This window comes from Chlamydotis macqueenii, chromosome 1, assembly GCF_036417535.1.
Source record: "Chlamydotis macqueenii isolate bChlMac1 chromosome 1, bChlMac1.mat, whole genome shotgun sequence".
Classification (NCBI taxonomy): domain Eukaryota; kingdom Metazoa; phylum Chordata; class Aves; order Otidiformes; family Otididae; genus Chlamydotis; species Chlamydotis macqueenii.
In genome coordinates, this window is record NC_141556.1 from 118,100,376 (window position 1) to 118,122,032 (window position 21,657).

A 21,657-nucleotide genomic window follows, 5' to 3' on the forward strand; every position below is an offset into this window, starting at 1 on the left:
TTGAAATGTGTATTTCGAAAGACTGGGTAAAATAAAATACTTTAACCTGTAAGTATGTAGTTGGTTAATGCTTCAGCTTTTTTGTTCCAGTTACGTTGATCTGCAGTGTTCTGTATTTCAGAGATAGGAACTTCTGCTGCATTTTGTACTGGGGCAAGCTACAGTGCAAACAAAAATGGTTGCTGTTTTTTTCTTTTTAACTTAAAAAATAGCACTCATGTTAATTTCCTTGTAAAATTTTGTATTAAATACTTTGTGATTCCACAACTGTGTTGTTTAATGGCATATCCTGCCACTTTCTCTGTTGAACACTCTCAGGTGCTAACCTTTTTGGGTTTGTATGTTTTTGTTGGTTTTTTTTTTCCTTAACTGTTTTATTTGAGAGCAGTCCCTTCCGTTAGCACCATAGTTTACTATTTTTGCCTCCATGTGGTTTTCTAAAATGATTGTCAATTGACTTTGTGTTGTTCTTTTTTGAAGTCTAGGCTATTTCCTTTCCTGTGGCATATCTTTTAGTTCTGGTCCTTGGATCCACTGCAGGTCACTCACTTAATGTGTGCGTGACTTGACTGCCCCAAATGCCCTTAAAAGCTCTAAGAACTAAAAATTCCTATAGTGTGATAAAACCCCTCACCCCGCAGTACTGGGGGTAAAAGGTGGGACATTGATGCAGGAATATGTCAGCACGAAGCAACTCTAACACAGTTCTGCAAAAATCTGTGCATTGGTGTTGGCCAACCTTTTTAATTTGTCCTGAGTTAATTCTACAATAAAATTGAAGTCTTGCATGTCTTTGGAGACAAGCTATCTATTGCCCTGTTTCTTTGACTGGGGAAATTTTGTGAGGAAATCTTTCAAAATAATTTAATCTCCTAAGTTGTTTGAGAGGTTGAGAGGCCAATTTTAGGGGAGAGCTAGATCACAAAGGAGTTGTTTTGTTTTGTTTTATAAGCAATCATAGCTACCTTTAAATAAGAACAGATCTGCTTGTAAATTGGAGAGGAGTGCAAGTGAGAGGAGCACTTGTTTGTATGCACATTTATAAGGTACAGAGGGTTTTATACCTCTAGAGTTCATTGAATCTGTTTGTATGCTTGGAACTGTTTATGTCACAATGCTTAATTATTCTAGGTGTAATATGTAGTGCTTTGGTTTTTTAAGAAATTCTTTTTAGATCTGCATCTTTTGACTGTGGTTGCTGTCAGTTAAGCTCTGAAAGTGGCATTCTATAAATGTCTTGAAGAATAATGAAAGGTGAAGGCAGATATGAGCTCTTGTTCTACAAAGAACCAGTGGCAGGGGCAGGGCAAAGGTTTGCTACTAGGTGTGTGCTCAGGCATTCGGGAGTGTGCCTTTGCTCTGAGAACCAACGCTTGAGGGAATTCTGTCTCTGCATGAGGACTGGCATGCAGTCCACACAGATAAATCTGCATAGACAATAGCTTGAAGCTACTATTACTGGCAGGTTTTGTTGGTTTTTTTGGTTTTTTTTTCTTTCTTTCTAAAATTCAGTTAAGATGCTTTGTTTCTTTGTGTAAACCAAATATAAAACTATATTGTCTCAAATTCATAATGCTAAGGCTAGTTTATATGGAAAACTATACATGCTGTAATTTTCAGGGTTTAGATAAATCAAATAATTACAAACACCACTTAGCCCAAATTGTCTGTACTTTGAAGTTGATGTTTTTAGTTGTGCTAAACAGACATGAACTCTTGTTTTGTTTGTTGTTTTTTTTTTTTTTAAATCTCATTATAGGTTATGTTCAGGATTTATATGCTGGTGATAGAGTCCTGCAGCACATCAGTCGAAATGCTGAGCAAATAAAACCAGCTGTTCGCGATGCTTCCAAATTATTAAAGGAATTACTTTCATGGTTTGTAATCAGTGAGGAGGATTACACATCATATTCCAAAACTAGTAGCATGTCACATGAAGTGATGGAACAGCTCATCAGTTACTTAATTCAGGAAAAAAACAGAGTGAAAACAAGGAGTTTTATCCATGTGCTGAGTGAGCTGGAAGAAGTGGATCCCAAATTACTCAAATGGCTGAAACATCTTAACAACTTGGGTAGGCTATATGCTCATGTAATAGCAGAAGACCTTACCCTGTCATAGTTGTCCAGTTTACAGCTGAAAGGATAACTTCCTTGTTTTCTAGTCTTGCTTCCTTAACTTTAAATGGTAAAGTAAAGCTTTCCTCTTTTTCATTTACTTGATCCTTAGCCAGGATTTCTAGAGAAGACAGTGTGACCATTGGTAATACAGGAACAACCTTTTTTGTCTTTGCAAGTAAAGCATTCTAGTGTGAACAAGGGCTTTGTTCATGTAGGAAAGAGAAAATTTAACTCATCTACTTTTAATGTCTTTAAGTTCCAGAATAGGCTTAAATGATAATATTTGTATAAATAATTTGTTTCTGGAAAGTAAATGATAAAAGTTTATGGTGGCGTTTTTGTCATAAAAGTTTAGCTGACTGTATAACTTGGAAGTAATTTAACTTGCTGCTCTTTGGTAGTGTTGCCTTGCTGTGTAGTTTCCTGCTGAATTTGTAATTGGATGAAGGTAGAAATTTGGTTTTGCAGGCAAAATGGACATAAGATGACAAAACCTTGGACGAGATTTGGATTTTTAATTATGTTCTGTTGCATCTGTGTCCTTTAAGGAATCTATATGGATTTATTATACAAATAATAATTTGGTGTTGTGTAAGAGTAAAATTTATATCAACTCAGTTTATCATCTTTGTTTGCATTTTCAAGATAGAAAAGGTTTTACATAATGTATTTCAGCTACTGTATATTTAATTTTTAGAAGAAACTGTTCCTCTTTAAAGAGAAATATCACACTGTAAGCACTAAAACTCTGAAGCCGGAATGAAATGTTGTTTTAATCTCTCTTAGGTCTGACAGCTACAAAGAACTTTCTCCTTCAATATGGACAATTTTTAAAAGAGCTTGACTTTTCTATTTTAACTAAACTTTGGAATGAGAAGTATGGTAGTAAATTTGACTATGTGACAACTAGTTCTGAAGACAAAGAAATTTATGATTATTTCTTAAAACCACCCCTAGAGAAAACCCGTTGTTTTATATGGCTGTTAGAAGACAACAGAGAAAATTTTCCATTTCTTCATCAAGCTTTAGATGAATTCTTTGATAAAATGGGTAAGTATGCAAAGTCATCATTCTTACAAACATTGTGTTTTGTCTGGTTTTATACCACATTTGATGGGCTCTGTAAAAGGCAAAACCTCAGCAAACTACTAACCACCTCATTGTGTATGATCTTCTGTGTTTAGCGCTTAAAAGGCAATATGGTCTCAAAAGGCAAGCCACCCCTCTTTTAGGTTACGTTCTGCTGTGTTCTTTCATGTGCCACAGCCAGCATGTAAGTTTACCTTTATGCATAGATGATGTCCAACCAAAGTAAGAATTTCTCTTTCAGTTTAAGCATAAAGATTCTTAAATTCTTCCACTGCAGTCTTTGAGATGCTTTGGTAGTATTTGATAAAGAATTATAGTATTTATTAGGATAATTTCATAGCTTACAATTATCTTACATAAAATATTAAATATTCCGTTTATGAATATGAGTTTCTTATCCTTTCAACAGATGACCCTACCATTATATTAAAGAAGCAGGGAAATGAAAATATATTGGTAAGTGAACTTACTGTCTATTTGGCATAAGCTTAGAAACAAGTATGAGTGTGGTGTTTTAAAAATGCACAAAAGTGAACAGAAACGTGCATCTCTTGGTTTATTTTACATTGTTATCATTCAGATGTGATTAGAAATTTACCCTTTTGTTTTATCTTCTCCCTCACTTCCCCTTTTTGTAAAGCATTTGAAGACTACGTACCATTTTTCCTAAACTTCCGTCAGTAAAATACTTATTTAGGGTTTTCTCTTTACTTAAAACACAAACCAATGAGATAGCTTTTAGATTATGAGCAATTCAAGGATGCAGATGAGGAAGTTGTAGTGAAAACGGATGAGGGTACATTGAAGTGCGGTTGCACCTCCTTTGCGTAGGGAAAAGAAGGCAAGTAAGGTGCATGGTAATAACACTTACATATTACTTGATAACAGCAATTTGATGTTAACTTTTAAAAAAGTCTCTCTGCAAATATCATTGGGGAATTTAAAACAAACAAGAAGTGTGTGATATACAGAGAGACTCTTAGTAACTGCCATATCTGCGTATTTACCATGACAACTGAATTTGAAGCATGATTGTTTCCTGAGTGTGCGTAACATGAATCTGCATAATTTTGAACACTAATTGTACTGTACATTTCACAGTCCAGAGCAGCAAATGGGAAGGTAGTGTAACCCAGCTTTACTTTCAGATGTCATTAAATTGTAAGGCTAGGAATTTGATGCTTGTTCCACTAATAAGCAAAGTAAATTTGAGGTGAGTTAGACATATTTTTGTGTTTGTTCATTACAATTTATAGATGCTTTTCAGATTCAGCCCCTAAGTCTTAAACTGGACATAGTTCTGAATCACTTTTTGATTAGTATCTTAATTAAAATCCATTCTAAATGGCAGAAGTATCTTATGTATTTTGGTTAATAATGTTTGAGGCAATCTCATTTAAAATTATTCTAGCCTGCAGATAAATTTATCTGTACAAAACCAAGATTTACTTTTGATACAGAATAAATCTTTAGAGTTAATTAATTAATATACAACTTAATACGATGTGAAATCCTTTGCTTTTTCATTTGATGGAAATCCAAGAATGAAATGAAAGCCGTTAGGATAAAACTACTTCTATTGATGTTACTTATATCCTAAAGTAAACTGTTAGTAGGTTCCTGTTAGTAGTGTTATGTTCATCTGTAATCGCAGTCTAATTAAAAAGTGAAGATGCATTTTAGTTCCTTCATCATTGCATATCTTAGAAAATTTGAAGTGACTAGAACATCTGACGGTTTTGTTTGCTTCGTGTTCCCCACATGAAACTGTGTTGCGTGGGATGTCACAGCTGCTTAAATGTGCAATTTCAGATGTATGTAATGAGTAAGCATCTGAAATACTAAAATGGTAGCATATTCTGTTTTGTTTTTTTTTTAAAAAAAACCAATATTCTATGCATTTAAAGAGGAAATTGATGAAGAGGAAAAAAATGGATAAAGTCTTGCAAAGCTCTGTTTCTTTTTATGTTTTCCAGCTGAGGATGAAGTGGAGAAGGGGAAGATTGCATGCTTAACCTTGTAAATCTTGCTGGTCAAACCAGAATGAGAATTTTAATATGAAACATCTTAAAATTTGCATACTGGTTTTGGAAATGCATCATAATTTTATGCTAATGAAAAAAACAGTGACTTGGTTTTTTTTCTGTTTCAGACTAATGGTATCAAAGTTAAAAACAAAACCAGGAAGAAGAACTCAAAAGACTCGAGGGTCAGTAACTTTTTAGGTGCTTACTACAAATAGATTGGGGGGGGGAGGGGGGCGGTTTTTTGGTTTTGCTTTTTAAGATTTGCTGGATTTTGGATGTATAGAGGCTGTTTTCCTAAATACCTTGTGGTGACTCATTATTGAATTAGTTTTTCCTGAAGCAGAATAATGAGGTTAAGACTCAATTAATACAGTTCTGTTGTGTTAAAATACAAATTTGTCAGTATTACAGGTATTTCTAAACTTAAAAAAAAAAAATATATTAATAACTTTGGCTCTGACCTTCGGTCTATCCCATGTCTTCATATTGAGTGACTGTTTTGATCTTAATTTCCCGTACAGGGAAAATGTAAAAAACACCTGGGAATACAGTACACTGACTGTACGATGAGATTAATACTTTATGCTTCATTATGATTTGCACTGAAAAATGGCAAATTTGGAGAAGGACAATTTAGCAGTCATTTTGAGGAAAAAAAAAAGTGTCCTTATACCACATAAAATAGATCCGAAATGATGTCTTTAACTGTATTTTCTGATAATTTTTATGGCCATATCAGTGACTGAAGATGCAAGTTTTTCATTTATTAGTTATTATAATGTTATAATGTTATTAGTTGTTCAGTATTTTGTAGATTTTGCTAGGAATAATATCCTACTTGAAACTTAATACTGTGTTTTGTCCTGCTTTTCTAGGATTTTGCTTTATTCAAAGCTTTAGATACAATGTTTTTTTTTCTTCCATGCCCCCACCTTTTCATAATTTTACTAGAATTTCAAGAGTAAACTTAAGATTTCTCCTATTCTCATCAGTCAGGTTTTTCTTTTTCTGACTTGGATGCATTTATGGAACTCTGTGTATTTCTAAAGTTATTAGATAACAACATTAAAAGACAACTAAAACATTTGTAATGGTGAACATAAGAATAACAAGCATCATATTAAAACCATGTGGAACTAGGGATAACTCAGACTTACTTTGCAGTAAAAGTATTAAAGCTTGAAAGCTCTCAAATGTAAAGGAAGAGATTCCAAGAAAGTCAGTTGATGGGCAGCCCAGTGGAAAGAAGTTACACCATGACAACTTTGTTAAAACTTTTGTATATCTCCATCTCAGCCAAAACCAGGACAAATGTGAATCCATAATGTTGGGTTTTTTCATCCAAACTTGGTGAAAAATTGGTCACATCTAGGTTTTTGATGAAATTGGTAAAAAAAAAAAAAAAAGAGGGACATTGGGCTGAATATCCTAATTTATTTTTCCAAAATAAGTTCTGAAGAATAAATTAATAATTTTCTTAATATGGCTTAGTACAGATAATTGTACTTGAAATTTTTGCAGTTCATAATATGGCCTTCGAACATGATAAGGTTACACAGAGAGTTTCAGTGTAAATAAGTTACTTATAATCTTTACAGAGGATCTTTTTGTATATAGTTTTGGGAGTTTAAAAAATAATGATCTGTTTTTAATTAGTCTATTTTAGTATTATCCAGTGGAGTTAGTACAGCACCACGAGAAGAAGATAAGATATTCATAGAAGAAAATACTTTGTAAGTACCATCATGCATCTTTGCTTTTATTCCCCGAACTCCAAAGTGCTTTGCAGCTACCAGAGAAGACAGAGTCTTAAAACCATGAGGTCTAGGTTAACATCTAAGTGGTTTTGATGTGAACTTGTATGGAGCCGTTACTTCTCTGCAGGGCATTAGATCTTAATAATGTAGGAGGTAACCAAATGGTTGCCAGGCTGCAGCCCAATTCATCTTCTAGGCCAAAAAGATGTTAATTCAAGAAAGATTGTACTTGCTTTGTGTTCCATTTTAATGTAGTGAGAAATGAGTTAAGTTTGTACATACTCCACCAGTCACAACTGAACTCTGCCATCCACACTCTGTCAAGTAGGTTGTGATGCTGAACTGAGATAATCTGTAGTGCATTGCTCAGAATTTGTGTGTTCATCAGGAGTCAAATTCTTGTATTCTGAGCCCAGTTTTGCTCTTGCTTTTACATGTGAGAGCTGGTAGGCAAGAACTAGGCCTTATGATTTTTAGCTAACAGCAGGTCAGTTAATTTTAGCAGTTAAGTATTTTGGGGACAGAGCTAATTCTGCTTGTTAGAAAAAATTTTGCTGTTAGGGTCTGTTTTTTGCATGAGGTACTTACCATACAGTGTACTGTTTTCACTATATGTGAAAAGTACAGTTATCTTTGGATACAATAATTATTGTTCATATGCACTATTTATTTATTTCTTCTCTCTGTTTTGTTGTTGTGTTGTTTTTTTTTCTTTTTTTAATGCTACAGAGATTTCGCAACTTCTTATGAACCATTTGTAGTCCCAGAATATCTTCGAGGGCAACTAGAGGAATTTGAAGCTCTCTGTGACATTTCAAATAGTAACAGCTATAGAAGACTTTTGGATAATAACCCAGACTCTCAAACCTGTGAGAGCTTATATGAGTATGTACACATTTCTGTGCTTAGCAGTTTAAAGGGTTTAATATTACTTCATAATTTTATAACATACTGTATTAGTCTAGAATGTGAGCTGTAGTGGTCTGGTATATGTAGGTATGTACGAATGCTTTGAAGTAGTTGCATGTTTTCAACAAGATGTGAACAAGCAAGAGGAGTATTACAGAAGATTTTTGTGCTTGGCTAGAACGCCATCTTCCAAATGATTGCTCTTCAGTAGTTCTAGAGGTTCTTCGTTTTTAAGTATTACTGTGAAAATATAACATGTGAAATACGATTTTAGAATTACATGAAGGAAATTTACGTAATAATGACAACTCTTTCTTTTTCTTTTCTTTTTTTTTTTTTTAAGTTATTTCTCTCAAATCTTGGAAGAACATGGCCCTATGGAAATTAATGATAAATTACTAGTTGGGGAATATGAACATTTCCCTGAAGAAGCTCAAAGGATTGTAGAAGATGAAGGTGGTCTGAAATCTTTTCTTCTGAAATCATTTCGTTTCATTATGGTAGATAATCTTATTGGCTTAAGAAAGCATGCAGTTCTTACTCAAGAAAACACAAACACAAATGGAGATAATGAAGAAGAAAATTATATAGTCTGTCATGTGCAAGAAAATTCTTCCCAGAACAAGCTACAATTAAATCCAGCTGCTAAGGAATTCAAACCGCTGTCTTATCATAAGGAATCCCATATATCAACATCTACTGACTTAACAGTAGCAAGTTACGAGACTCCACAGTATTTGCCCCGGTCTTTTCCTACTTTCTGTCAATCGATGCATTCTTTGCATAGTCGGAATATTGATACCGTAGAAAATGAGTCATCGTTTTCAGACATTTTACTAAAGTGCTTTGATTCTACAAATCCTCGTGTATTTTTGCCTCAGGCTTCCTGGGGTTATCAATATGAAAGGATATTGCCAGTGCCTTCTCAAATGCCTCTCATGTCAAATGTTGCCAGGAAACCTAGTTATATTTATGCTGATCATGTAGCTCATCAGGATAATGACGAATCAGCAATTTCAGACAGAAAAACTGTCTTCAGCAGTTTTATACCAACTGAAATACGAACGTATGAAGACCCTCAGTGCCAACTGGAGAACTTGGATAATACGTTTTATAAAGACAATTTTGCTGTTGCAAACAGTACAAATGAAGCTGAATGTGGTATAAAAGTTATTAAGATGGAAAAAGAAAGCAGAGGTTTACCTGTAATGAAAAGCAATCCCCATACAAGGATGATAGCTGTTCAGGTAAGAAATTAAAATGGAACCATTGTTTGAGAGCCTTTAAGTGATAAATGACAGCATTGAGCCCTGGAAAGTGCAACAGTACTTTTTTAATTATTTCTTTATGACTTCCCAAAGGGTCAAATGTTGTATAGCATTTCAAGAGCAAATATTCAAGCAATACTTCCAGCCACCCAAATGTAAGGGATCTTAAAAGTAGTATTTAGCATTCTCTAGTACTTATATCTCAAAAAAAGGCCACAAGTTGGAAGATACTGAGGTGTTTATCAGACTAAAAACTTCCTTAGAATTTGAGGTTTGTTACTGATATTTTCTACAGCTACTCTTGTTTTTCATTTGTAATTCTTTAAAGAGGTGATCACTGAATTTTGTTCTGCCTGAAATTTCTGCAGATCTTTTGACATGGGATCAAAGGAGGGAACTGGTGAACATCAGTTTAAACTTTGCTTTAGAGGTTACGGAAAGTCCTTTTGTGTATCGTTTTTCTTTTTGTAATTAGTTCAGTGATTTGTTTTAACTTTCACAATATTTAAGGATTTAGATACTTTGTACATTCTAACAATTGCTGGCTGATGCTCCCCTCATGGTCTTAACAGTGGCAGCCCAGCTGTAGGGTGAGCTCAGGGGACAAACTCCATCACATTTCCTTTTCCCTCCTGAAGTCAAAAAACCTGAAAATTTTGTCCTACAGGCAAGGAAAGCATTGCTGAACACTCAGAAAGGGGCAGGGCATGCAGGTGAACAGAAGAGGGGCTGGAGCATTCACTCTTTTTTTTGTACCCCAGAGCTAGATCAGCGTACAGCACACTTCAACTAACAGAGGGAGATGGCAGTCACATCCACATTTCTTACAGAAAATATTTTGGACTAAGATGCCAAGTTTTCAGAGTTATAGATATGGCAGTTTCACACATCTGTTTGTGAGGGATTTTCCAACTCGGTGGAGGGACTGCTGGGGAGAAGTTCCTCTCATTCGTTTCTTGTCGTTAAGGGAGGAATAGCTGTTTACAGCTGTAAGATAACTAGCCGTCTTTTTGTTATTGCTTTCTAAGTTAGGGTGACATTAACATGTTTTGTGTACAAAACTTTGATTCATTTTAAATATTCCCTGAGCAGCTGCTGAGGGTTAGTTTCCCATCAGTCTTGGCACATGAACTTCATCACTTATCTGACTGGGCTTTTAAAATGGAATTTCATTTTGGTTCTTGAACACATGCAAGCAAGAGATATCAGAAGAAGCAACAGTTTTCAATTTAGTGAATTCTGGTTAGCAGAGATGAAAAGAGTGCCAGGCAACAGGTATATTTCTGTTTGCCAAAGTGTGGTAGAGTAAGGCATTTAACATAATCTAACTATGATTTTTAATAGACTATTAGAATGACAACATCATTAACTGGATCTTTTAATATATTGCATGATTAGATTTTAAACTTCAGTTCTTTCAGTAAGTCCTGGATGGGTAGTTTTAGCGGAAAACAAGCAGGGACTCGGAAGGTCCTCGATTGTAGTCCCTTCAAGTAGAGGCACTCACATAATAGATCTTGAGTTCAGGAGGAGCCACAAAACACCACTCCTCAGTGAGCTGTTGGACACTACTTTTGTAAGTCTTAAGTTTTCAGACATTTAGAACACAACTGTGTTGAAAGGCTGTAAGAACTGTTCTTAATATAAATGCTTTGTGGTCAGTTAAACCAGGGAAAAATCACAACAATAACAAAAAGTGCTTTTGTTAAAGATTGAAGTCCATTTTGGAAACACTTGCATAATTTCTTGTAACATTGTAAACAGACCTACTTCATAATGTAGTTGGATTTGTAAAATTGTAGGTTAGGTACAAAAACTCCAAAACAGAGCTGACCTACTAGTTGTATGTGTAAACTGGAAAGCTTTTTAATCAGCTAATGATTCTCTGTATTCTAGGTAAATCATGAAGTAGCGGATAGGGAAAGTAATACCTTGCCTTTTCATCCATTTGAAATGCAACAAGTAAGTGAACTGCGTATTTGTTTATATTTCTCATGAAGAAGGTTAACTGAATGCTCAGAAATTTAGCAGTGAAAAGATAAAAATTCTCTGAAAATGACATGTTGTAACAGATAATTTTTTAATTTTGGTTTTTTTGGTTTTTTTTTTGGTGTTGTGTGTGGTTTTGGTTTGGCTTTTTTTAGGGGGAGGAGGTTCTTCCCCTCACTTAATGTTGAGCTGTATTCTGTGATATTCTTCTTGGAAACTTCACACAGGCACACAACAAGGAGGTTTTGAAGCTTTGTTCTGTAGTGACTCATATTGGAGTATGTTTTAGGGAAATTTAGTATTTCCTTTCAAAAATCTTGAGCTTTCATTTAAATATTCCATTTGGGCCTATAGACAGCTCAGACTGATGTTAATGGCAGTCTTATGTCTGTACCAGGAGATAAAAGTGAGAAAACGTGGCCTCCAAACTAGTCCTATTCCACTCATGGTCAGACACGAATGTTCATTTTCTGAGCTGGTTTGAAACTGTTACACAACTTCATCATAAACACTGAGCCCCACGCTTCTAACCAACAAACAAAAAAAAAAACCCACCCCAACCACTCAAGATTTTGCATCTCAACTGACTGCAGACTGTTCCTTTTAGACATCATGAATGTTTGCTGCCCTAGGGTAACAGATACTAGATTTTTTTTTTATTATTTTTAAAAATCATTTATTTTCAGGGAGATATTCTACGTATGGAAAAAGAGCATCAGGTATTAAAAGAACAACTTAAAGGAGCAGAGGAAAAGTATGAACAGCTACAAAGCCGAAGCTCAGAGGAAATAAGTGCTTTAAAAGAGCTCCTAAAGAAAAGTGTTGAAGAGACTGAGGTAATGTTTTTATGCAACAGTGGGACAAACTGCAGTGGCTCACAAAATTGGTTGTAATTGATCAACAGTATTTTTGAAACTTGACTGGTAGTCCTCATGGCTGAGAAGTCTAACTCTGCAGACCTCACAATCTTTGTGTGTCATCTTCCTTTGAACCTGCTGAAATGCATAGGAGATTGGTTGCTTCCATCTAGTGGATAGGTGTGGTTTTGGTTCAACTCCAGAACAAAAAAGCACTACACTGTTGTCTCTTTATTTCGTCTTGATTTGTTGGGTTTGCTAACAGGCTTTATTTCCTTGAAAATGTCTGGGAGCGTGAGGAGTAGCCCAAAAAAGGTATCAGCCCATTATCACTTTAACTTATTTAATTTTGTAGTTAAAGCTGTAGATGCTCCAGGCTACCCATTTGTGTACATGAAAAGGATTTTTTTCCATTTAAAAAAAAAAAAAATCAGGTGAAACCAAAGCCATCTCTCCCCATGTCCTCTTTTTAATCTTTAGTAAGATGGGGCCTGTCATCCAATCTCAGTTTAATCTATTTTTTTTTTTTCCTTTCAATGATGTATTTGAAGTAAACTCATGTAGTTTCATATGAGGGATGATGGAGTCTCACATCTGTTTTTTCTATATGAATATTTGGTAAAAATGTGAGCTCAAAAAGTTTTGAGCAAAAAGCATGGCTGCATGCAGGGTGGATGAACTTGTCTGTGGGCATTGTAGGCACTTCTTAATTTTTTTTTTTTTATATATAACCCAATAATGCATTGATGCTACCTCATTTTTTTTTAAGCAGTTATGGCAACCATAAGACTCACTGCTGTCTTGCTCGATACAGCAGTATCAGGACTGATTTTAAGCTGGATTTTGAGTTGGATTTCAGTACGGATTTTATGTGACACTGTGGAACTGAGTTTCTTCTTTTAGCTGACTGCAAAACAGTGTTGCAAGTATTCTGATGCCATGTAAATGAGGTGTGCAGATCATTGCAGGAAAGCATTTATGAGTATGTTGCTCACACTGAACTCCTGAATGAAGAGTAAATTAGGCACTAATAAAACTCTGTTACTGTAGTTTTCACTGGCTTGGCTTTTGATCATAAGTGTCAGCAATCTACTCTAGCTTGCATTTGAATAAAATAGTATTTTCAGAAATAATGTTTTCTTACTTTCTGCTTTTAGGTATCAAAGAATGAACTGGATTGGTTTCATCAAGACTTAGAAATACAAGTGAAAAAATGGCAACAGGAGAAAAAAGAAAATCAAGAGCACTTAAAAGCACTAAGGAACACAGCTAAAAAGCATACAGATACCAATGACAGGTACTAATTTTAAATACAGATTTTCATTACTTTCCCTTTGCTTGATTTTTTTTTCCAGCAGCAGTACAGTTATTTCTGATAGACAACAGTAAGTTCCAGTATCTACTGATTCCATGATGTATGCAGAGTGAGAACTAGAACTTGTTGCTCTGATTATGTCATTCTGAGATGAGTTAAATGCAATTCTTGGATTAGAGCTGTTGCTAATGGGATCTACATATGATGTTATTTAACCTAATTAACAAATACTACTCCTTCACTAAATAGTGATCTCCCCACATTATTCAGAATCCTTTAGGTCTGCACTACTTTTTCACTTTTCTCCTTCATGACTTACCATTGCTTTCTCAACGTACTCCTCTGCTGCATTATGATTAGCTTTAAATTTTCATTTCCATTTTCATTCTTCCCTCTTCTATTGTACAGTCAACCCATCCATGTCATGGATGTACTGAAAAATAATCATGTGTCATTTGATAACTTATAATCAGTAGCTTTTCCTGAAACATTCTAAAGACTTCAGAAATCTTTAAGTAACCTAATCATTGGCTGTGTAACCAGCTAGATGTTTTAAGAAGTTAATAGGCTGGAATATTTGTCTGCTTTGGTATTTTGATTGTTTTGCAAGTTACAGGTGAACATTTAAAATTGCTTGTATATAACTGATGAAACTGACTGACTTAGCAATATTTTTTCTAATCAGATTTAACAATTCCTATTGTATTTTTAATGTTCTCTCTCAGTTTACAGACCTGAGAAGACTTCTGTCCTTGAATGCTGTTGTATTATCTTCAGTCTAAGTACTCTGGGTCAAGTCTCTCCTGAAAAATCATCAGCCTGCTTTGACATTAATTACTGCTTAATTAGGGATACATTTAAATGTACTTATGGTATTAAATAGCATATAAAACTTACAGATTGTCACTGCTGCTTAGTTGTCACTATGGTTAAAGAGGAACGTGTCATGTATTTGCTAGGGAACGTTTTTCAGAACAGACTTAATAAATGTTTGATTACTCTAGGTATTTGAAGACCATTGATGAGAAGGAAAAGCAGTATAACGTATATTTAAACACATATCTCAAGACCAGGTAAAACTCTTGTACTTTTCAGCAATATTGACATTTTTCTGCTGACTTGTCATTATTTGAGTTGTCTGCTTCATTCTGGGTAAAGGCTTAGCAAAAAGCAGCACTTTAACCGGTATTTCTTCTTCTCATTTAGTTTACTTTTCCCTATCATAAGTAAGTATTATTTACTTTTAGATAGAACAATAAAATCTGACTTTTCAACATACTCTTCTGCATCTCCCTTGATTATATGACACTGTGTTTTAGAACACCTGTTAGAAGTTGGGTGCGGTACAGACATACTGAACTGTTCTGTGAAGCTTTGCTTCACATGCTTATAGCCCTAAATGTACATCAGGTTATCTAAACATTTTCTAAGAGTTACTCATTTGCACATAGTGTAAAATCAAGGTTTCATTTATAGAATTTATTCTTTATATATGTGATCAGGCTCAGAACAATAATAGTTGCATGACTGCAGTAGTCAAACTCCATAAACTTTTTAGGTTGCACAGTGAAAGGCGGTTAAGAAATCCCAAGGTGATGTCTGTGGAGCCAGCAGTATGGCTACATGAGCATGGTACTCTGCCTCAAGGTACAAGCTGTATGATGCAAATGGAGATGCATGGTTCTGAAGAAGAGAAAATAGCTGTAGAAAACCTCTAGAACGCTGTAAATTTTACATACTACTCTGTTGTAAATGTTACTCAAATATTTAACTTCTTTTTATTTCACAGCAATAAACTTGCTAATGAGAAAGTAAAATTGGAAGAGCTTATAAAGAAGAGTCAAGATGACTGCAAAGAATGTGTGAGAAGAGCTGTTAAAGCAGAGGTACAAACAAAAAAATCTTAAAACACTTTTGCTAGAGCTTGGGTCATTTGTTTGATAGGAGGTGGGTAAGATAACTGGTGAAGTGTAATCTAACAATTTACTTTTTAAATAACATCTAAAACTTTTCATAAGCATATACTGAAAGTGTTAATAAAATATTAATGAGTGTTGTTCATGGTGTTATCCTACAGAACTTTGCAAATCATCAAGGCACATTATTATTATTGACCACTATTAAAAGTGCACAGAATTTGGGGCACATAGTATTGTCCCAAACAAAATTAAACTAGTAATTGAATTTCATACTTACCCTTGTTATGAATTGATTCCATCAGTAAGAATTAACCAGAGGAACGTCAAAAATTCCGTGTTAAAAGTTAGTCATGGTTAGCGCATATACAGCTGCTTCTTTATCAGGTAGAATCAGAATGCAATAACCGACTCGCGTGTTTCACTGAAAGGAGGAGAGAACTGATGGATATCAAGATTTTTTCTAAACCAGTATGTTTTCTACTGTCAGTGCTTGGACTGTCATGAACATTCTCCCTTCTTAATGTGCACTTGATGGCTGTCTTATCTGCAGTAGGATTTTTATAAAAAGATGAGATTGTTGGTCCACATTAGTCTTCAACCATGCAGTATTTTAAAAGCTGCCTTAATAACTTAAAGTAAGTGTGTGTGTATATATATTTATAAAAAATAAATTGCAAATTGAACGTTATGGAAGCTTTCTACGGTCAGTTGAAGTGAATGGAGCCTTTTTACCTGCCGGAAGGTCTGCCAGGGCTGTTAATTCCACTTGAAATTCCTCACCTTAGGAACTGTGTGTGTGTGTGTATGTTGAACTCTGTATCATCAAACTATTGTTGCAGATGCTTATTAAAATCTATTTTGAGGTTTTATTCCTTGTGCTACAGCAGTGCTTTTGCTGCACTTTTTTTTAAACATAATTATGTTTTGTTACAGATATCAGTACTCAAAAACTGGAAGGAAACTGAAGTATACAAGCTAAATGGCGTAGCTGCCAATGCAGAAGTAAATCTGAAGATGTTGAAGTCATTGAGCAGGTATGGAGAGTTTACACCAGAAATTTCAGTACTACTAGTTGTTAAATACAACTAACTACTCAGTGTTCCATCATGATCATTTAACTAGACAAGTCAGTTTTGCTCACAAAAGCATGCTAGCCTGAAAAGTGTGTAGAAACATCACAGTTAAATGCAGTTTTCCTGAAGCTGAATTTCGTTTGAAATTACCAAGATGTGATACGTAAGCAGGAGCAAGCTTCTTGTCTTATTCTTTCTTAGTCAGAAAAGATCAGAGTACTGGGAACGTTCCAGTTATTCCTGCGCATTATCACTGGGAAAGGGCTGCAATGTAAATAGAAAAGAGTGCAAACAAAACTGCTGGGCATGCAACAATATTGTTTTCTTCCTTACAAGGAACTAATTTAGCTCTTGGTGTTACCTTTTTAAAAACTTACACCATGTTCCCTTTCCCTGTCTCGATGTTGCAGCAAAATACTGATTTACATTTGAGGAGCCCGCTTCTAAGATGGGGTAGGATCTAAGTACCAGTAATTTAACTGTTTTTAACTTAAAATTGCTTGAGGTCTTTAACTGTGATTTAGTTGGTAGGGGAAGGAACTGTTGTATTAAAACCACTGGTCTTAAACAAAAATAATGGGAATGCTGGAGTTTAACTGAAAATCTTGAATACTTCAGCAGCTCAGCTTCAGCAGCACCTAAGTTGAAGTCACAGATTGATTCTTGGGAAATATTTATTTCAAATGTTAAGAAACAACTGGAAAAAGTAGAGGTAAGTCTTAATTTCTCTTAACAAGCTTTAAGTTAAACTTTGGAAATTAATCCAGAATAAATACCTTAAATAATTTAGCATTCCTTTTTTAGAACACCAGTAGTTTGTCTTCCAGATACTGAACTGCATTTTTTTAATTACAAAGGAAAGATACAGTTTTAAGTCCAGATTATTTACATATGGTTAAGTTACAATGAATATCTTCAATTTTACAAAGGCAAAAATCTGTCCTTTGTACACTTGCTTCAAAATTGGATCCCACATTAACAAGTCTAGTCTCTTGGTTCTTTTGCATTTCTTTAAAGTTTAAGAAATCCATGTAACTACTTTAAAAACAACAGAAGACCCTTTGAAAAGTTAAGATGTAAAATGTCTAGGCTGAGTTTTAAGAACTAGGAAGAGTTTCCCAAATTCTTTCAAGCATCAGTGCAAGTACTTAAATACAGATTTATGTTTATGGCAGCCTTACATCTCCATTTGAAAGGCTTGGTATCTTTTGGCGTTTTGCAAAAAAGTAGTTGTGTTAATGCTATTTTAAATAAAGAGCGCGCTTCAGTTAATGCTGATGTGAAAGATAATTTGTTTTCCCCCTGCAGGCTGAGTATGAAGAAAAAATTCAGATGGTGAAAAAAGGTGTACAGAACTGCCTCACTAAAATGGAAACTGTGGAGCTTCCTTCTCCTCCCAGCGTCTTAGTATGTATCTTGTGTTTGATAGTATTTGTTAAGAAGTTCTTTAATTTTCCATTGCCATGGCTATCCGTTACAGGACGTGTACATGGAAAACTTGAATATATAGCCTTGAATGCAAAGTAATCTGGCTCTCCATAGGTCCAGGTAATGTTCAAAAGGAAAAGGTGTCTGCAGATTAGCATGATGAAGTCCAGTGAGAAACCTGTTCTCAAGTCCTTTGAGGGGCTTAAGCTGTTTATAGTTAACTTGAAAATGCTTCATGTTCTGTGTGAATTGGGACTAGTATTTTTGCATGTCGTGACTTTCCTGTAGCACCAAAATCCATAGGGACAAGGCCCCGTTACACCAACATGTGTAACTGATTACAAATTCCAAAATCAACTTCTAGTCATATCTGTTATTAACTAGATGGAGTACAGCCATTTATGGAAATGCATCTGTCATGACTACGCCCCAGATAAATATGATTTTAAACTGTTTTCTCATGGGCCAACAGTTCCACAAATGCTTTGCTCAAATCAGGTCAGTTACTTCTGAACCCTGCCATTGCTCCTGGTGCAAGGATGAAGTCAGTGTTTTTGAACTGTTCATCAGCAAGGTGGTGGGGAGACACATGACAGTGATAAAAATACTTACAGCCAAGGCAGCCACAGCAGCGGTGCAAACAACCTAGGTGCTGCCATTCACTGATGGCGAAATTGAAACCAGGGCACAGAGCTGATGCCCAGTCATGAAGACAAATAGCATTCAGAAACCACTGGTCCTGGGACAGTTTGGAGTAAGGAAAAAAGGGTTCAGTCATCTCTTAAAATAGGGGAGATTATTGACTCAATAAGTAAAATGCATTCTTAGTGTACACACAAATGAAGTCCCTGAATTCACTGAAGATGCCACACAACGTTTTTACATATATTCTCTACAGAAATAAATGTTTTTTTTTTTTCTTTTGTTTGTTTTCAGTATAATTTAGAGTCAAGGCTCTACTCTAATACAGTTATGATTGTTACTACAGTTCTTCTGGAGTTAGACTTCAACTCTCCTGCATACCTTTTCTCTCCCACTTATTTCTAGGTATCTCCTTTCTACTTATTGGCACAAAACTCTTAAGAATACTTTGTTACCATCCCTAGGTTACCATCAACTTACAGGTTGGAAAAGACCAACTGCTGAGCCTCTTGTGCTGCATTTGGTATCCATTTTTACTGCAGTGATACGGGAGAGGAGAGTGATACCTTTTTAGAAGAAAGATCTGTAATTCTTTCAGCTTTGACAGGACTTTAATAGGCAAATACTGAGTCTTAATGAAAACCCTTTTTCTGCTAATGAATTAAACACCTTTAGAGAGAAGGTAAAATATCACTTCGAAAAGGTGTTAAACTGCAGAACACAGAACAAGAACTGGCAAGTTTGACTAGGAAGAAATGTAGAATTTTAGTTCTGTCTGTTAGAAAGCAACATTCCTAGAGCAGTCATGTTCTGAAACAAATAGCAGTCATGGGGTCAAACAACGAAACTTATTTAAGGAGTTCTTTCCATTTATGGAAGAGAGTGGTTAGTGCAAAAAGAAGTCTTTCTGGATCATGTCAGCTCAAAGTTTTTCAAGATGATGACTATAGCTGACTGTTTCTGTTTAAAAAAAATTACACTGGATTACATATAGATTATATAATCTGTCAAAAGCAGTGACTCTTGTATTTTCAAATTGATGGCACTTATTTAAAGCAGTTCTGTTTCTACCACCAGCTTCAAGCTCTACTTCTGTATGACTTACAGCTGTCCAGTAGCCATGCATTCTTTAGCAAAGCACGAGTAAGTTAAAGGAAGAGTTTGCATATGTGCTGTCCTACGTAATCCTGTTTCAGACTGGTTTTGACTATATGTAGTACCTGTGAAAGAGCACTTTTGTGCAATATTTTTACCTAGGTAAAGCACATGAAGATAAATAAGACCTTCTAGTTCCTTAGCATGACCAAATGTGTCGTAGTTCATGCTGCAAATGCTTGAGAGTTCTGCTCACTTTATTTTAATCACTATTTTTCCTGTGAAATCTGTTTATTTCCTAGACAAAACAAGGCAGACCTCCAGTCAATGATCCAGCCATTGTCATGTGTTCTTCTGCATCTGCACATCCTAATTTACTTCCTGAATCTTCAGGATCTGAAGATCAAGGTCTAACACATGCTTCATTTAATACCCAGGCCAGAGTTAAGCCAGTGTATGCAAATTCTAAGTCTTGTTCTGCAAGTTATGGATCAGTGAAAACAAACTCCAAACCTCTGGAAGGACTGTATTCTGATAAAGTTTCGGCAACTTGCCCGTCAGGGATTTCTGGAAGTAAAATCCAGAATGTCCAGCCAAACCAGAAGCACCAAGATGACTCAGCTGTACAAATGAGGCCTTCTGGACTTGCAAACAAAAAAATGCTTCCAAAAGCATTTGAAAATATTATTTCGCATCTACAGAGTATATTCCCAAACTATAGCAGGTATGTTTTTCAATGTGTGTAATTTTATGTTGGGTAACAGAAGTTCTGAACATCCAATGATAAAGTACGAAAAGAATTTCTTAGTAGATGGCTTCTATTTCACAAGAACAGTAATGTTATTCCTCTCCCTGCCCTCCCAGTCAGTGAAACATTCCTTAAGGGAATAGACCTATGATGTTGGCTTATGTGGTTTGGTTTTTTTTTTCCAACTAGGAAATATAACCAGCAAATATAACTAGAATTATTATTTTATTGTGTGGGGTTTTTTTACGATTAAGGTAGCTAGATCCTAGTTTATTCAGAGGTAGTGGAAGCAGGTACTTTTTTACAGGTTCATTTTGAGAACTCAGTATCTTTTAAAGGCTCTGCTGCTGTGAATCAAACATAAAAACAACAGTGCTCTCTAGTGCTGATAACAGCCATAGCATTGCCAGTCAGTAATTCTGTCTCTTTTTTTTTTTTTTCTCCCCTTCAGTTCAGACTTCATTAGCTTCATAAAAGACGTACAAAGAAGAAATGGGAATACATTGTCGGGTTTGAGCTTAGATGAAATTCTAACCAGAGTAACAGAACTCATTCTGGACCAGCAAAATAAGGTACTGTGGTCTATGTACTTGCTGCCTTTTCTGTTGTGCATCTCTGACAGAGGGAACAGTGCAGCACAGTCCAGGAAAGAATGCAAACTTTTCTTTGCTGTCAAGCTCTGAAATATGAACTTGCTCAAAATTGTTTTCCAATACCTGTCTAGCCACCAACTTCAGCAGGGAGACCTGTGAAGTCAGCATCCTCCACTTCGCTAGCACAGACTGGAACTCGGAGTCGGGAAGTGCCTGCAGAAGAAAATGTGCCCAGCCCACCCAAGGCAAGACCTGCACATAAAAACACCTCAAGTAAAAATCCATCTCAGCCAAATCTCCAGCCCTGGGGAAATGTTGGAGCAACACCTAAAACTAAATGGAAAAAGCTAGACTATACAGTAAGTACTCGGCTGTTTCAATGAATGTTAAGTTATTGCCATGTGCTTCTTATAAAACATGAAGTAATCAAAGTATTGCTGTAAAAAATAATTGACTTGTTTGTTTTGTGTACAAAAGCTTACATATACTTGCTTAAAATTAGTAACATTATTAACTTACTAAAATTTGCTGATTAAGTGTTGCTAGTTTACAAATAACTTAATATTTTACGTACAGGCCTCCAGTGATGATCCTTGCACAATATGTCATGATGAGCTAAGCAGAGACTCATGTGAATTAGAATGTGGGCATCGTTTTCACAGAGAAGTAAGGATTTTTCTTTTTAGCACTTAGATGCAAACGTTTACAAACTCTGTTCAGTTATGCCATTGTTCTACTTTCTAAAACCAAACCCTCCTCCCTCTTACCTTCCCCCCTTCCTTCCATACTTAAAGAACAATGCACAATTTTCTTTTACATACTTTGTAC

At 35.3% G+C, this 21,657-nt stretch overlaps 1 protein-coding gene across 5 annotated transcripts in view; it reads left to right on the top strand.

Moving 5' to 3' along the window:
• Positions 1-21,657, top strand: part of TTC3 (tetratricopeptide repeat domain 3) — a 65,039-nt gene that overhangs the window by 41,687 nt on the left and 1,695 nt on the right. For 3 of the 5 annotated variants that reach the window (XM_086765312.1, XM_086765342.1, XM_086765321.1), the window contains exons 27-46: positions 1,760-2,074; positions 2,907-3,170; positions 3,619-3,665; positions 5,362-5,418; positions 6,893-6,969; positions 7,723-7,878; positions 8,246-9,149; positions 11,067-11,132; positions 11,846-11,995; positions 13,174-13,313; positions 14,336-14,404; positions 15,121-15,217; positions 16,184-16,284; positions 16,942-17,035; positions 17,632-17,730; positions 19,471-19,536; positions 19,791-20,212; positions 20,688-20,808; positions 20,961-21,188; positions 21,406-21,495. In XM_086765312.1, coding sequence (XP_086621438.1) covers positions 1,760-2,074; positions 2,907-3,170; positions 3,619-3,665; positions 5,362-5,418; positions 6,893-6,969; positions 7,723-7,878; positions 8,246-9,149; positions 11,067-11,132; positions 11,846-11,995; positions 13,174-13,313; positions 14,336-14,404; positions 15,121-15,217; positions 16,184-16,284; positions 16,942-17,035; positions 17,632-17,730; positions 19,471-19,536; positions 19,791-20,212; positions 20,688-20,808; positions 20,961-21,188; positions 21,406-21,495 — 3,563 coding nt within the window. The remainder of the gene's footprint in view (positions 1-1,759; positions 2,075-2,906; positions 3,171-3,618; positions 3,666-5,361; positions 5,419-6,892; positions 6,970-7,722; positions 7,879-8,245; positions 9,150-11,066; positions 11,133-11,845; positions 11,996-13,173; positions 13,314-14,335; positions 14,405-15,120; positions 15,218-16,183; positions 16,285-16,941; positions 17,036-17,631; positions 17,731-19,470; positions 19,537-19,790; positions 20,213-20,687; positions 20,809-20,960; positions 21,189-21,405; positions 21,496-21,657) is intronic. The other 2 variants (XM_086765323.1, XM_086765331.1) reach the window with 2 other exon arrangements.